The following is a 16,659-nucleotide window of genomic DNA, read 5'->3' as shown; positions in this document are numbered from 1 at the left end:
TACTTTTTTGCATGGACCTCAAGCATATTGTAGTATAGAGGTGGAATTTAAGGAAAGGTATTAAGCAGGCTGTGTTGTAGCCTATGAACAAGTAATATATTATATCATTTATCTTGAATGTATCATAGATAAGCTGCTATATAACGATTGCCACTTCAGATAGCTGTGAAATTAGGTGATTAACTAGTTGTTACTTAACTTTCTAATCTCTGTATAAGTCTAATTACATGAAACAGAAGTTGGTGTTTTGATTTTTTACTTTGCTTTTCTGTTTTGAGTGTCATTGCAACTACTGTATTGTAAATGATGGAAAATAATTGCATATGTTAAAAAATATGAAACTTTATAAAGTAAAAAAATAATAAACTTTTTAAATAAAAAAATAAAATAAAAAAATAAAAAAATGTTTAAATGTTTACTTATTTTTGAGAGAGAGAGAGGGAGACACAGAATCTGAAGCAGGCTTTAGGCTCTGAGCTGTCAGCACCGAGCCTGACATGGAACTCGAACTCACAGACTGCGAGATCATGAACTGAGCTGAAGTTGGACGCTCAACTGACTGAGCCACCTGGGCGTCCCCCAAATTACATGATTTTAACTGAAAAATGTGCACAATTCTGTTTCAAAACTTTTCCAGTTGAAGCTAGAATTTGAAAATACAGTGGAATCTCTTAAAAATGTTGGTGGTAAAGGATAGGACTTTGATGCTGTAGTTACAGACTATCTAGGTTAAGCGGGCTTAATTTATGCCTAGTTATGTTTTTTAGGAGTTGGCACATATGAACTCATGTAGTTCATAGTTATTATAATAGTATTCTGCTCAGTTTTCATGATTTGTCTTATTAAATGATTATTGTCACATATTTACATTTACATCAAAATTTAGGTTCTAATGAAAAAAATTTTAGTCTCATTGACTAGCTTATTAATTATTCATTAGAAGTATTGTGATTATGACCCTCCCCACTTTTCCCATCTTTTTCATTCTTTTGCCCAAATTATGATAATGTGAACCAGAAAGAGGTGAGCATAAAAATGCCAGTGATTTGAGGTGCCTGGCTAGCTCATTTGGTAGAGCAAGCAACTCTTAATCTGGGATTTGTGAGTTTGAGTCCCATGTTGAGTGTAGAGTTTAAAAGAAAATGCTAGTGGTTGGTTCCTTCTCTTTTCCTTGTGTTATTATTGAAAGCTTCTCTTGATAGAATAACTTTTACCATGATTTTTTCAAATCATAAATGATTTAAAGAAAGATATGTAAGTAATGAGCTAGGAGGATATTTGAAAAACTTCTGAAAGGTGACATCCATATCCTCCTCCAAACATCACTGGATTTTACCCCTGGTGACAGAATACTGGACAGAAACATCCTTTGGTGTCAGCTAAAATACCATACTCCATCTTTTCCCTACTCCATTTAAAGACTACATGGAATGGATAATGCTGGTGTCATTGCAAATCAGTGCTCACTGGTCTGACATAGTACGGAGTTTGTCTGGCCCACATCTTTAATAAAAGTTAACTCCAAAAACCAGTGGACAGATACAAAAAAGTAAATAGAGTAATTGATTTTTGAATTCATTTTTCTCTTTCAGGGACATTATTTGTATTTGCTCAGCACAAGAACTATACAGCTCTGCAAGCGATCAAAGATCTGCAGGCTGTTGGGGAAATACACACTAAAATAGATTTTCCCCCCATCTTCCCTTAGAGGGAAGAAGTGGGAGGAAATGTAGAGGACTCAAACCCAAACTGAACCAAACCAGAACCAACTATCCCAAAGCTAAAACAGATTTTTATAGAAAATAGTTACATGCTTTTAAGATTTTAAAAATTGAAGGAGCTTTTTGAAAAGGATCCTATGAAAACAGTGAAACTGTGCAAAAGAGAATATAAAAAATACGTAGGTGAAAACTAAACTGTTCCCAAATCTTAAAAGTGTTTATTAGTAAAATAAAACTTTCATTTAACCATCTAACCTTTTACCCTATAGTGAAAGACTAAAGAAGACCTTTTTGCTTTTGTTTTTTAAATTGATTATAGATTATCAGCCTAAAAGTTTAAAAGAGAAATCTTTGTCAAAGAACTAACTGGATCCAACATGAAGAAGACATTATTTGTACTGGCCAGGAGCGACAGTGATTTGTTTTAAACTCGTCCTTATTTTATTCTTTAATACCTTAAGATTCATAGTAAATACCTTTATTTTATAGTTTTATAAAACAGTAAAGAACATGAATTAGGTATGGCCTTAATGCTGACCTAACATATTGACTGAAAAAAAGCATGACACCCACTCCCCCTTTTATTATAGCAGACAAGGATATTTCCCTATTATACTTGATTGCACCAATTTCGAATATATAGTAATTTCGGTAGAATGTACTTTGTAGCTTTTATTCTTTCACAACTCTTGAAGAAATTGTACTGAAATAAAGAAAACTGTTCAGATAAAGCAACTCACTGATGCAGGCAGGCTGGTCTGAGGACCCAGAGGGGCCCCGCAGGACCAGCCAAGAGGATCTTTGTCTTCTCACAGGATAGAAATCAAACATGAGCCACGAGCCGAAGGGAAGAAAGAGCCAAGTTTATGGATGAAATAGAGCAGCGCAGACAACAGCGTCTGGGAGACTCGGAAAGAAACAGGAGCATTAGTTTCATCTTTGCTTAGGGGTCTGAAGTTTTTTGTTTTTTTAAGGATTTTATTTTTAGGTAATCTCTATACCCAATGTGGGACTCAAACTTACAACCCAGAGATCAAGAGTGGCATATTCCACTGTCTGAGCCATCCAGGCACCCCGGGGAGGGGGGGTCTCGAGTCTTTAATTGAGGTCGGTGGTCTGGTGTCCGGGGGGGGTCTCGAGTCTTTAATTGAGGTCGGTGGTCTGGTGTACATGACCTCTCAGGCATCCAGGAACTTGTCCAACACAGACGGGCTCAAGTGTCCTCTGTAGGTCACTAATGCCCTGGAGCCAGGAGTCTTGGCCTTGAGGTGTTTGGAGCTAGTGGTCTTGGAGAAAGTTCATGAGGACCTTGCTCATCACTCCTTAGATGTTATCTGTTAATTGGAAGACTCCAAAGAAATCATTAACTCCTTGACCTTTATTAGGAGTATATACATTAAAGCATGTGTGAAGGGTCTTAGGAAGAACAGAAGCATGAAGAGAAACAAAGGGAAAAAAGCCATCTCTTTTGTGGGGACCCTTTGGTTTTCCTTTCTTATAATTACCCAAGAGAATATATTGTTTTTAAACATTCCTGTATATTTTAAAGGCATCAGTTACTTATCAGTAATTGGTAAGAATGTATTGATAGATTATTTTTATTTTATTTTACTTTATTTTTATTTTATGTTTGTTTCTCACCCCCATTTTTATTTATTTTTTGAACTAGAATTTTTAAGGAGCTCTTCAAGAGAATGTGGTAGCTTATTTTTCATGAGCGTATTGGTTTGAAGTAAAAAAAAATTGCATAGAAAAACATTTTAGTTCATAGTTTTCACTGAAGCTGACTGTCCCCCTTCTCTTCACCCAATTAGTAGGCTGTGAGGTGATCTTATTTGGGACAAGCCTTCTTTTATTATTTATGTTCCTTTCTAAAGATAGCTAGTTGTTTTTCAGAATACTGTATCCTTTGGATTTAGGACTTCTTTAAGAGAGAGAGGACTTTGGATGCTTCTTGTGGCTGCTGTTTTATTCCTTGCTGTGCTGGGATGTGTGCATTTTACCCAAGATTTCTGACAGAACGCTCTCTCTGCTTTTTTCTGAGAGACCTTTCCTCATTATTGTGTATAGATTTAACCCTCGACAGCTTTGTCTGCGATTGGTTTGTTTAAGATAATGTTCTTTTTTACTTTATTTTTTTGTTCAAGATAATACTTTACAAGGAAGTCTTTACCTTGGTCAGAGATACTGGGTCCTTGTTCTGCTTAAGAGCCTTCTGTGGTTTTCTTTGCTCAGGAGAGGTCTGAGCTTCTTTGACTCCAGTGGCATGCGAAGCTGCCATGCTACATCTCCCAGCCCACCTTTTCCGACCTCACCTTCCGCCTCTCATTTCACTCATTTCACAGGCTGCCTTCCTTCCTTGGAGCTCACAGCACAGTTATGTGCATGCTTGCCTGTTTTTCTTTGTTCTTGCTCTTCTCTCCCCTTGGAACATTAAGCTCTTTTCTACATTTCTGTCAATTCTGTCTGCAGGCTTCGAGAGATGGCACTCTCTTATTATTCATCTTTGTGCCCTTTGAAGTTAAATGACACCCTGGCATATAATGGATGCTCAGTAAAGATTTAGTGACCTGAACTGAACTGCAGTTACATGGTAACTATAAGCTTACATATAGAAAGTAACATTTTTGTGTTTTTTTCTAAATTAACAATAACCACTACAAAATCAGACTTTTGAAAAAGTCAGTCTTAAACATACTTAAATAAGCAGCCAGATGATGATCTCATCTTCAAAGTTGTATTTAACTAGGCAACGAAAAACTAAACAATTAAAAGTTAAGAAAGTAAAATTTTTGCAGTGGTGTTTTTGATTAGTTAAGCCATTTAGATGATATGGACCTGGAATGAATTGCAGTATTGCTTATGTCATCCTCACTATCACCTTGTTTATAACCTCACACCCTGTGTGCCCTCCCTACCATTTTGTACTTTATTTTCCTTCCTTAGTATACTCTTCTTAAGCAAAGGATTAGTGCCCTCTAGGGGTGACTTTTTAAAAGCACTGCAGAATTCTAGAATTGTATGAAATACAGAAAATGATGCTCCATCCTTATTATGTAATTCAAGTTATATAATTTAATCCCAGAGTATCTCAGAGTGCTTTCACTTTGCTCATCACTTCCTGTAGCATGATTTATTCAGACAGTTTCTTTTGCCCCACGGGGGAAAATTTCCAAAACGAGAAGAAAGAACGTTTTATTAAAAATTGAAGCAGAAGGTTAAGACTGCTGGCAGTTAGTAGTCATCTGTGAAGGAAAGTTACCAGGCCAGATGTCTATGACTCAGGCTTAGGAGAAAATAAAAGTTTTTCCGTGTCAGTTTAACTATTTAATTCCTTTTTTTCTTCATAAATTGGTCACTGGATCAGATATATCTGAAGAATCCCAATTATTTCTATTCATTTCATCCACCACCACTCATTTCCCATAATGCAGATTTGCTGATTTTTAATAGTTAATTAACATTCTCTTTCATCCTATTCTTTGGTGGTCAGGAAAATTAGCAAATACTTGTACACACATAGCCTTAGGTATCTAGGAATAGTTCATTGTGTATGTATTTGTATTTATTATTATTATTAGTAGTAGTAGTTAGTGGTATTCTTTTTTTCTTAAGACTTTATTTTTAAGTAATCTCCACACCCAATGTGGTACTCGAACCCACAACCCTGAGGTCAAGAGTCCTATGCTCTTCCGAATGAGCTAGCCAACTGTCCCTTTATTTATTATTGTTAATAATGGTAACATTTGTTTCACATAGGATGATAAAGATGATGATAATGGTACTTGCAGTTATGTAGCATTTTTTTATATATAGTATTTCTATGAACCTTCAGAATAATCACTGGAGGCAGGAAAAATAAGCAGTATTACATGATATAGCCTCAGGATTTTTTCAAGTATTACAGAAATTAAATTAGTCTACTTCTATATTCTTTCCTAAAATCTTAAGAAATTAAGCCGTAAGATTTAAGGATCATCTTTCTATTTTACCTATTTTCTTTTAAGTTGACACATTGCTCCTTAAGTATGATAGTTTTATTTTCAGATCATAGAATTTTTGTTCTCTAGTTTGGACTAGAGGCCTTGCATTCAAAGTTTTATGTTGAAGATCAGAAACTTGAGGCCTAGAGAGGCTAGGCAGATGGTGCTAGTTCATGAGACCCGTGGCAGAAGCAAGACTAAAAAGCAGGCCTCCTCATTCTTTTTTCCCTTATTACATGTTCTTTTTCCCTAACTTGGTTTTGCCTGGCATAATATTATTATTATTCTCTACACATATCTAATTTAATTTTTCTTTACTGTTGGCATAAATATGATGATGAAAAATGACACCTGATTTTGGAAGTTGTCCCTGATGTTAGAAAGAAGGTTTAGTTTGATTTGGCAAAAAGCAAGTTGTGAAATTGCCTTCCGATGAAATAAGTGTTCAGAATCACACTTCATCTTTAACTGTCTGGGAGTGAGAATGACAAAGGAAGTGGATGTGGATTGAAATGCGGCTTTGGCAGGGTGGGCGGGTCCAGTGGACCAGAGAGCAGGGGATTCTCAGCACTGTGTGTTAGTTACTGTCGTGGCCGGCCACATCCTGATCGTGCGCTGAGAATGTCAGACCTGTACAATAAAGTCATTTATTTTGAGAGATTAAGCCAGTATCAGGAACTACATAGTATTGTTTATATAAATGTGATCTCTTTTAGGTTCAGGCTCTTTTAGAGTTAGGCTGCTTTCTGGTTACACTGGACACACACAGGGAAGCACATAGATTTAGATGCATTGATGTGCAGAAATTTATAAGCATAGCTCCTCTGCCTTCTTTTTAAGTAGGCCGTTACCCTTATAAATTAATTTCATAGTTTGGAATGAGACTAAGGGAATTCTTACACTGCTCTAATACGTGAATAGAAAAGTAAGCATTAGGGGTGCCTGAGTGACTGTCAGGTGAGCTTTTGACTCTTGGTTTTGGCTCAGGTCATGATCTCATGTTTTGTGGGTTTGAGACCTGTATCACGCTCTGTGCTGACACTGCAGAGCCTGCTTGGGATTCTCTCTCCTGCCCCTCTTTCTCTCTCAAAATAAATAAATAAACTATAAAAAATTTAAAGAAAGCAAAGTAAGTATTAGTGCTCATTTCACTAAGTTGCTTATCTGCATGCATATGTGTCATGCCATGTGGTAGATGTGCTGCTGAAAATATTCTTGAAAATTGATTTATCTCTGAAATATAATTGAGAACTTGGGGGGATTGCCGTTTAATTGCATCCCAAGGTAATTGCATCCCAAGGTAAATATTCAAGTGGAAGGGATAATCACCTTATAATTATTTTGAATATTTATAGATTTTCTAAATTAGAACTGCCTAAAATATGTTACGCTCTTTTTTTAGGAAATAAAATATTTTTAAACTATATTTTACTGTTGTATTATTATCTCTGACCCCAAAGATTCAGCTGATTTTTCAGTTTGTGAAGATGGGGACACTTATTTTAAAGTGATTTGACTCACTTTCGGTGTTACTGGCCATTTTATAGGTATTTAGAGCTATTGAGCCTAAGTTTAATATTTACATTATTTGTGGTTAATGATCCATAGTTAGGTAATTGAAGATTGAAAAGTTCTGTGATTTAGGCAAAAACACATAGGAACTAGTGAGTTTAATATGAAACTCTTAAGGGAATTTTTTCTTCATTAATCAAAAGTATTTTCTGGCACAAATAAAACTGCAAAACATGTATATAGTCAATGAAGATGATGAGCTGTATTAATATTCAGAGCTTTTTAGGATGAAAAACATAACCATCAAAAGTTTGTTTCCAGATTACATTAGCCCTTTTCTTGCTTGTTATGTATTCAGATAGTTTTGATCATATTTTAGAATTTTTTATTATTTTGTGCTATATATCACTTGACCTTTTGTAAATGCAGAGAAGTTTGACTCATAGGTACAAAATCTTTGAGAGTTTACTAAACCAGCTGCCAAGCGTATAGGGCTTGTAGCCTGTGTGTGACGTAGGTAGGGTTCTGGTCTCCATCTCTAGGCCACTTCCTTGACTCTTCTAATGAGACCAACGCAAAGTAATGCAGCCTGGAATCACTAAGAGGTGAGAAGATGGAAACGCGCCAACCTACTGTGGAACGGCCATCTTCATAGCCTGCTTTGACGTTTGTCTCTCTAGCACAAACCTTACAGCAGGCCAAGTATTTATGGGAGAGATCCCTTCTTGGCAAACTGAACAAAGCTTTTGGGAGATCTTTGGTGGTTTGTGCTCTAAAGTCACAAGCTTAAATCAGGCCTGTGGAATGGAGGAAGAAGCTATTATAGATTAAGTGTTAACTTTGTGCTAGTGTTAATGTGATTATAAAAACCCCCTGTCACGAGGAGATTTATGTTGTGCAGAGGACGGTTTAGGCAGAGGTCTTCTAACTTGCCATACATCAATTCAAAAAAAAATTTTTTTGAAATAAATATAGACTCTAAGGAAATTTCAAAAATAGTAAGAATATAGAGTCTCATGGGCCCTTCACCCAGCTTATATTTCCAGAATTTAAAAGGATAGAATGTTTATCTCTGGCACCCTGGATCTAGTGGGACAAAGAATAGGAAGACTGACTCGGGCTGGGGGGAGAGGTAAAAACTTGCACGTCTTGCTAAGGTGGTTCTGACTGTTCTATCAGGAATGGTGAATAAGGCTATTGCCATTGCCTGTATTTAAAAAACTGTAACCTCCTGTAGTTGTCCAAGCTTATGTATAGTAACTCTAGTATGTTAAAAAGATAACAATTCTGTTTGTCTTTAGGAATTACTGATGTGAAATTTACTTTTATTTCTAGTTTTGGTCTTTGTAATTTAAATTTAGTTTTTAAGTAATGAGAAAATCTAAATGAAAATATTACTGCAAGAATGAACACTGTATGAGGAATGTTTCCTGCTTGTCCTTGTTCTTGTTTGAGTGTTAAAGATGATCCTACATTCTAGAGCCAAAAGTTAAATTGCTTTTCTTTGTGTAGGTTCGAAAACATGTAAATGACCTCTATGAAGACTTAAGGGATGGACACAACTTAATCTCTCTTTTAGAGGTTCTTTCGGGAGATACCTTGGTAAGTTTTAAATTTCTTACTTTAGTTTGAAGAACATGTAATCTTGTCTACAAAGGACCAGTGTGTTGTTGGTAGAGACTGTTCAGATTTTTGCAACATTTGCCTTTTGAGCTGTGATTTCTGCCTGAAAAAAAGAGTTCTGGTTAGATTTCCTAATCATTTTCAGACTTCAAATGATGTGAATTTGGGAGATTGAAGCCCTTTGACTACTTTGCTTATGTAATCAATTCTATAATTAAACTGCTATTTTTGTTCTTGCATCTTTTTTTACCTTTCGGTTTTATTGCTTAGCAGAAGTTGGATGCATAATATATAACCACATATTAAAAGACTCACAAATAGCGAGGAAATAAACATTGCTTCCTGGAAAATGGTCTAACCCATTCCACAGGTGTCATTTCCTTTTTTGTGAACATTACTTCCCCTTCTTGGTTAGTTGTTCTCCTTCATTATGTTCTGTTCATGCTCTTCTTTTCATTTCTGGTCTGTCTTGTGTCTTTGCTGTCCTATCTTCTGTCTGTTATATTCATTAGCCAAGGGAGCGAGATTTTTTGAAGACCTTACGATTGGTGAGTGCAACAGAAGCATGCGAATATGAACAGCATGAGGATGTGGAGGATGAGGATAAGGGGGTAGGTGTCGGCCCCCATAACTCGACTAACCTAGCCGTTACAGTGCGGTGAGCGCTAACGTGATAGCGAAGTAACCCACGGGTTCGGGCTCCTTTTTAGAAAATGATAGAAAGGACCAAAACCCACAGTGAGATAGATGTGTGTATACCAAAAAAAAATTGGACAAAGGAAATGTTTTCTCTTTAAATTTATTTAGACATTACTGTGCAGTGCATGGTAATTGAACATATGTGATTGAATTATATGATGGCATTTTAGCTAAAGAATTTTACATGCATTTTATACAAATGTGGAAATCTTGACAACTACCCTGCTAATTTTTATGCAAATTTGTTCCACTGCTGGAATTTATATTTCAAATGCGGCAACTGTTGCTTTATTTGAAGGGACTATTGGAAAATTTATATCCTATCTAAATTTAGGCTTTAAATCAAACTGGCAATAGGTATTTGATGGACATTCTTTACGTATTTTCTATGTCTTATTTTTATTTAAAAGGGGGGAAGTTTTAAAATCTGGAGTCCTGGTAGGACCTATAGAGCTGCTTCATCTTCATGGCACTTAGTTGACTTCAGCCCACCTTTGCAAGACAGATAATGCTTCTTTTGTCATCTACATCCCAAGTGCCCCTGATTTGGAAATTGTGCTTTTTTTGGATCCATTGGGTGAATTTATTGGCATTATTTCTACCTGTTTATATAGAACCCATTTTTCCACTCTGCACTCTGCTGTCTCTTCATTACGGTGCCTTTGGCTTCAATAACCTATTCGTATTTGAGAAGCTAAGCTGTCAGTTATTTTTTTCTTTTCTTCCTTTTGGAAGATTTTATGTGAAAAATTTCAGCTCCATTCTTTGTATTTTTGTTAAGCATCTTCTGAGCTCTATCTCCTTATGTTTTCCGTCTGCTAACTTGTTACATTTCTTAAGGAAAATGGCACCAAGGAAAAGAATTATGGATTGTCAGTTTTCCTGAGACAGTAAACAGTCATGTCCATCCCTAAGCAGTAAAACTACTAGAGTCCAACTGATTTTGTGAAAAAGCAAAAATAAAGTAAAGAGGAAATACATGGCTTTAATTGCTTTTGTCTCTTCCTCTATCATGGCTAAGTAAAACTCCTTCTTTCTCCTTCTTGGTGATTTTTATACTAACTGCATGCTACTTTACCTCATTTTCATTAACATGCCATACATACTTAATTATAAAAACCCACCTGACAATAGACTTTGTTAAGAAGGCAAAATGGGGAATTGTATTAAATTTTTTCTGTGCATCCAAAGCTAATAAACTCTAGGCTAGGATTGTAGTATAATGACTATAAAAAGTCTGTACATTCTATGGTACTTTCTCTTTTCCTTTCGTTTAAATAAAACATAATGGAATAAAGCATATGTTTAAATAAAACATATTTGGAGAAATCCCTATTTGTTTAAATTCAGTTTCAGATAATACAAAATAATTAAAAATATCTTTAAAAACTCTAATGGGTTTACCCAAATTGTAAATCCTGTTTGATATGTTAAGATGAGCATAAAGAATATTTATAGAGTATATTTATCATAAGTGTATTTAGCATGATCAGTGGTATCAGAAACTATATAGTGTTTTTTATACCCTGCATTTTTCTATTCTTAGCCCAGAGAAAAAGGTCGGATGCGTTTTCACAGACTACAGAATGTACAAATTGCACTTGACTATTTGAAAAGACGCCAGGTATGATGTTTTTCAAAGACTATAATCATATAAACATATGTGATGAGGTACATCTACATAGAAACATGTCAGGGGATGAAAAGGCTAAATTTGTCAATTATAATGATTAAATTTGTGCTTTTGAGAGACAAATATTTAAAAATATGTTCAAACATTTGCTCCAAGGAAAAGGAAGTTAATAGGTGTAGCCCAGAGGAATTATAAGTGGCTGCATTTCCATCTGAATAAGAACTACTCATTTTCCTTCTGTGAGAATTGGAACGCTTTGCTTGGAAGTTAATGACATATCAGTAGCAACAGAATGTGAAGAATGCCTATGAACAGTTCTTACTAGGGGGGCAGTTCTTTATTATTTATACTTACTATATAAAATTATTTTTATAAAAAGTAGTTTATGGACTACTTTCAAAAAACTTAGTGTAAGCATTTTTAATACTTAGTGGTAAGACAATATTTTGTTTCTTATAAGTAGGTAATATTGGGTAATTAAAAGGAGTTAAAAAGAAAACAACATTTCTGACACCATTCTCCAAGTAGCTTGGGGTTACAGAAGAAGTCATGGCTAAAGAATGAAAACTGTATTGGATATGATCTTGATTTGGTGGTATTGTGGTACTACAGTGGTTTAAGCCCAAGTATTGGTAATGTTTCAAATAGTAGAAAAGAGGAAAGAAAGAAAATCAGGAGAATGGAAAATTACTGTGAACAATGAGAAATCAAGAGGTGGCAACAATTTAGTTTGTTAATGGATAAGGATAAAAGGAAGGGAGGGAAACCCAAAGAGGTAAACACCATTTTTAAATTAATCATTTATTTAATTTATTATGAACATTAAAGTGATTCATTATTTTAAACTCAGATAAACATTCCATGCTTAAGTATGTTAAATGTTATTTTTTTTACCTTATTATTCTTTTTAAAAATATTTTTAAAGTTTATTTATATGAGAGAGCGAGAGGGCACAGGTTGGGGTGGGGGGCATAGAGGAGAGAGACAGAATCCTGAGCAGGCTCTGCACCATCAGTGCAGAGCGGGAGGAGGGGCTTGAACTCATAAACTGAGATCACAACCTGGGCAGAGCTCAAGAGTTGGATGCTTAACTGGCTGAGCCACCCAGGCACCTCTATTTACCTTATTCTTAGTTCTAGTGGAAAGTTTCAGAAGGCCTGATGGCTAATTATGTTTCCTTGTCTGAAATGTTTTCGTCATCGTTTTGTCTAGGAAGTGAGATGTTAGTTATTATTGTGTTTGATTTGATATTTAATTATTTTTATCCAAGATAAAAATATCAGATATCGTTACTATCTTTGTTTACCTGAAAATGCGTAATTTGTTAATAAGCTTTAAGTCTGAGTATTATTATTACTATATCTTTTTCATATTTGAGCAGCCTTCCAAATATCCAGTGACTTATATATTTGTTTATCTTGGTAGCAATTTATGGGAGATAAATAGAAAACAATGATGCTAGTTCTTTTTTATTCCACCTTCTGACAGAAGTATGAGAAAGTTCTTAAGCTATTTTATGGTTCATAACAGTATCTTACTTAATGGTTAGAGTAAAATAAAGCTTATTTTCAAGTGATAAAATTGTATCTAATTTTAAAATCTCAAGTATTTAAGAATTCTCAACTTGAGTGGTATTTTTCAATTGAGAAGTGATTACTTATAATACTTGTTCTAGAAGAAAAACCAGAGTAACGCCTGTGTTTTCCTTTGTGGTAGCTAGAATTTGCAATCTAACATGAGTAGAGATAAGAGAGCAAGACAGTATTTTGAGGATTTAGTGCCATTTAGATCACTCAGGGTTTTTTTTTTTTTTTTTGGTGTAATTTAGAATTGATTTTATGTAGGTAAAGATAACTTGTGTGCTAGTTTTAAAAAGTTTGCTTTACTTCTTTCTCCCATATAATACAGGTGAAATTAGTAAATATTAGAAATGATGACATAACAGATGGAAATCCCAAGTTGACTTTGGGATTAATATGGACAATAATTTTGCACTTTCAGGTAAGCTTAAATTTTCTTAGTTATCATTTCTTTTAGCCTCTCATTGCTGATTTTTCAAGTGGTTTATATGAAGAATAAATTATGCATTTATGTCCTATGGAAGAAAATAAATTTCATCTTCTTAAAAAAGTATATTTGGATTTTTCCTTTCAAGTAACATACTGCCTGTGAACCTTGTACCTTGTTTCCTGGCAATGATGAGCTTAAATGTTTTAAGATGATGCTTGTAATCCTGTGATAGAAAAATGACCTCTATGCTCTGGAGCCGAAATACATATGGCGAGGACAAGAGTTTGGGTATAAAGGGGAACAGTAGTCCAAAGAAGACTGCAGCGGGCCAAGGCCTTTAAAACTACAGGCCCACCTGAAAGAAGGGGCACCAGGGTTTTACAGGGAAATGCAGGATCCAGATGGTTTCACAGGAATTATGGCCTACTAGGAGCCAAGGTCAACATGTTTTCCAGGTGGTTCTGGGTTCCTGAAGCAAAAGGCTAAGAAGGAAGGAGGAAAGGTTTGCGTAAGAGAGGAAAAAGGTTACTTAGTTTAAAATTGAACCTCGCTGAAGCATTGATGCAGCCATTTTGATTTTAACATGCTTTTAAGCAGTTTCAGTCTCAGTGTTGGAAGACACAGATCCTTTTTACTGAATGCAGACATGTTTCTTTTATTTATAGGACACTGTTACTTGACTTAGATGTATAAGAAATTTATGATTCCATCCTTACGTGGTTTTTATTGGTATTAAGGTTTCTCAGCTATGCAAACTCCTTTTTCCTGTTGATGGACGCTAGATGGCAGTATAATTCTCATAAAGGGATCTCCTGAATTAGAAGAATCCATATTTTGTGTAGAGCTGTGCTTTCTCAAACTGGATTTGAGGAGAGTCAATGCAGATTCGTTAACTATGACTTATCTAATAAATCTTTGCTCATTAAGGACTGATTTTGATTTTTTACTTTTTTTTTTTTTAAATCTTTATTTGATTTAAGGTGAATCCTAACTCTGGAACTTAATTTAGTTTATGAACCATTTTCCTGCTGATGCAGTGTTCTGTGTGCAGCCCAGAGCCGGACCCGTAGGAGGCCTGTGGCAAGTCATACTGATTGCTGTTCAGTTGGACCTTAAAGGAGGCAGAGGTGGCTTGCCAGCTTCAGAAAGCAGCTGGGGTTTTGAATCAAATCACAGGAGGAATAATACTTCTTAATTTGTGCAAATTTTACTGGGATTTAAGGTTTGTAAGGGAATAGTGGAAAATAGTGTACCTGGGGCTCAATTGGGAACAGGATCAATGTGACAGACATGGAGAGCTTTAGGAATTAGAATCTAGGTAGTTTCCAGGACCTGAACAGTCAGGTGAGCAAAATTACAGCAGTAGGAAATTGGAGGAGACCCAGATAACTAGGTGTCACCAGCCCGACTACAGGGTAGCTAATGCAGATGAATGTTCCCACAGCGGGGCTATTGCTGTCAGGGAGATCCAGTAGCAGGAACTGGAGAGAAGACCTTAAAGATCTGAGGGTTCCCATTATTAATGAGCACCTCTACCTAAGGGACTAGGGGACCGAGCACTGAACCAGGGTAAGGATTTGGGCACCCAGAGTCAAGACCTTGGTTCTAGAATTGGGTAAAGACTAAGTAGAACTGGCTGAAAAGCACATTTCTTGTGGAGTTCCTCAGCATTCTCAGGGATCCTTTAATTATTAATATTATTAAATTCTTTTAAATGTTTATTTTTGAGGGAGGGAAGGAGGGGGAGAGAGAGAGAGAGACAGGGAGAGAGAGAGAGAGAGAGAGAGAGAGAGAGAATGCAAGCGGGGGAGGGACAGAGAGAGAGGGAGACACCGAATCTGAAGTAGGCTCCAAACTCCGAGCTGTCAGCACAGAGCCCAATGCAGCACTTGAACTCACAAACCTTGAGATCACGACCTGAGCCAAAGTTGGACACTTTACTGACTGAGTCACCCAGGTGCCCAAATGTATCCTTTAAGTAGTCCTCAGTGGATCAGGTCCCAGAACTTGTAGTAGGGTTGAGACTGTGGGAATCCGGCATAGGAAGACTAATGGCCTGTTGGAGTAGAGCCAGGCCCGTCATTACTGACAAAGTTGGGAGACAGGCTGTGGCTGAAGTTTGAATGTCAGTGTAAGAACACTGTGGGGCACCCACAGTACCCAGGCTGTGGCGGGGAGGCAACTCTTAAGTGTCACCATTTGCTCTTACTTATGGCAGGTGATGAGATTGGGTGCATCACTTAACCATTTTGAACTTGAAAAACAATGTTTTAGGAAACCAAATCTGTCAATTCTACATGAAACACATTGAAATGAGTAGAGTCTGTGGTTAGAGAGATGTAATCTAAGAAGCTGAAGTGGTGCTCTCAGAGTGGAGTGATAAAGGTCAGGACTCAGATGGGGATGAAAAATTGAATCCAAGGGATGGCATTTAGAAACGAAAGGAATTGACGTGGCAACAGAGTGCAGAGGGCGAAGGAGAGAGATTAAAGATGACTCTGAACTGTCCACCTGAGAGTTAAACAATAAACCAGTGGACGACTGAGGGAAACAGAGTGATGGTCAGGGGAGAATGCATGACCTCCCGGTGGTTTGACGGTGTGGCGGGTGTCCTGTGCATCTGTGCACTGACTGAGCAGTTGGAGATCTGTGGGCAGAGACAGGAAGTCAGCTACAGGTGACACACTTGGATTTATCAGTGTAAAAGTGGTCACCAAGTGTGTCGGAGAGAAGGGATCTTCAGAGAATTCAAGAGATCCTTTTGAATACGTGGAGAAACCCTGAGAACTAAGGACAGAGGTTTGGGGCAGGCCCATGGTTTGGGTGCAGGAGGAAGAGGATTCATCTGGGGAAGAAAAGGAGCGTTTGGAGGATGGATGAAAGCAACAAGAAAATCTAATACTGCTGAAACCAGCGGAAGAGAATTTCAGGTAGAAAGGAATGATGAGCTGTATGAAATAAGAAAATGAAGACTGAATGATAGTTTTATCTAGGAGGAAGACTTTGGAGACCTTGGAGAAAACACTCCCAAACGATGGAACAGAAACCAGAAAATGACAGACCAAAATGTGAGAAAATGTTTGGGAATTAGAAGCAGTCTATATAGACCCTTAAGTTTGAAGAAGTTTAAAGCAAAATGTCATTAAAAAAGAATTATATATTGGGAAGCTCAGTTGGTTAAGCGTTCAATTCGATTTCGGCTTAGGTCACGATCGTGGTTTGTGGGTTTGAACCTTGCATCGGGCTCTGTGCTGACAGCACAGAGCCTGCCTGGGATTTTCTCTCTCTCTCTCTCTCTCTCTCTCTCTCTCTCTCTCTCTCTCTCTCTCTCCCTCTCTCTCCCTCTCTCTGCCCCTCCACTGCTCGTGCTTGCACATGCTTTTTCTCTTTCTCTCAAAAATAAATAAACTTAAAAAAAAAGGAATTATATATTAAGAAACTCTTTGCATTTTGTCATTGGAAGAAAAAGGAAGACCAG

At 36.6% G+C, this 16,659-nt stretch overlaps 1 protein-coding gene across 7 annotated transcripts in view; it reads left to right on the top strand.

The window, feature by feature from the left end:
- The window catches only part of DST (dystonin), a 489,005-nt gene that overhangs the window by 256,553 nt on the left and 215,793 nt on the right, over window positions 1–16,659 (top strand). For 6 of the 7 annotated variants that reach the window (XM_029945269.1, XM_029945267.1, XM_029945272.1 and 3 more), the window contains 3 exons: window positions 8,729–8,818; window positions 11,085–11,162; window positions 13,080–13,172. In XM_029945269.1, the coding sequence (XP_029801129.1) occupies window positions 8,729–8,818; window positions 11,085–11,162; window positions 13,080–13,172 (261 nt within the window). Of the gene's footprint in view, window positions 1–8,728; window positions 8,819–9,351; window positions 9,451–11,084; window positions 11,163–13,079; window positions 13,173–16,659 lie in introns of all 7 variants that reach the window. The other variant, XM_029945266.1, reaches the window with a different exon arrangement.

This window comes from Suricata suricatta, chromosome 7 (genome assembly GCF_006229205.1).
Source record: "Suricata suricatta isolate VVHF042 chromosome 7, meerkat_22Aug2017_6uvM2_HiC, whole genome shotgun sequence".
NCBI classification, from domain to species: Eukaryota; Metazoa; Chordata; class Mammalia; order Carnivora; family Herpestidae; genus Suricata; species Suricata suricatta.
The sequence above is the reverse complement of the archived record's forward strand: the minus strand, read 5'-3'. Positions and strand labels throughout refer to the sequence as shown.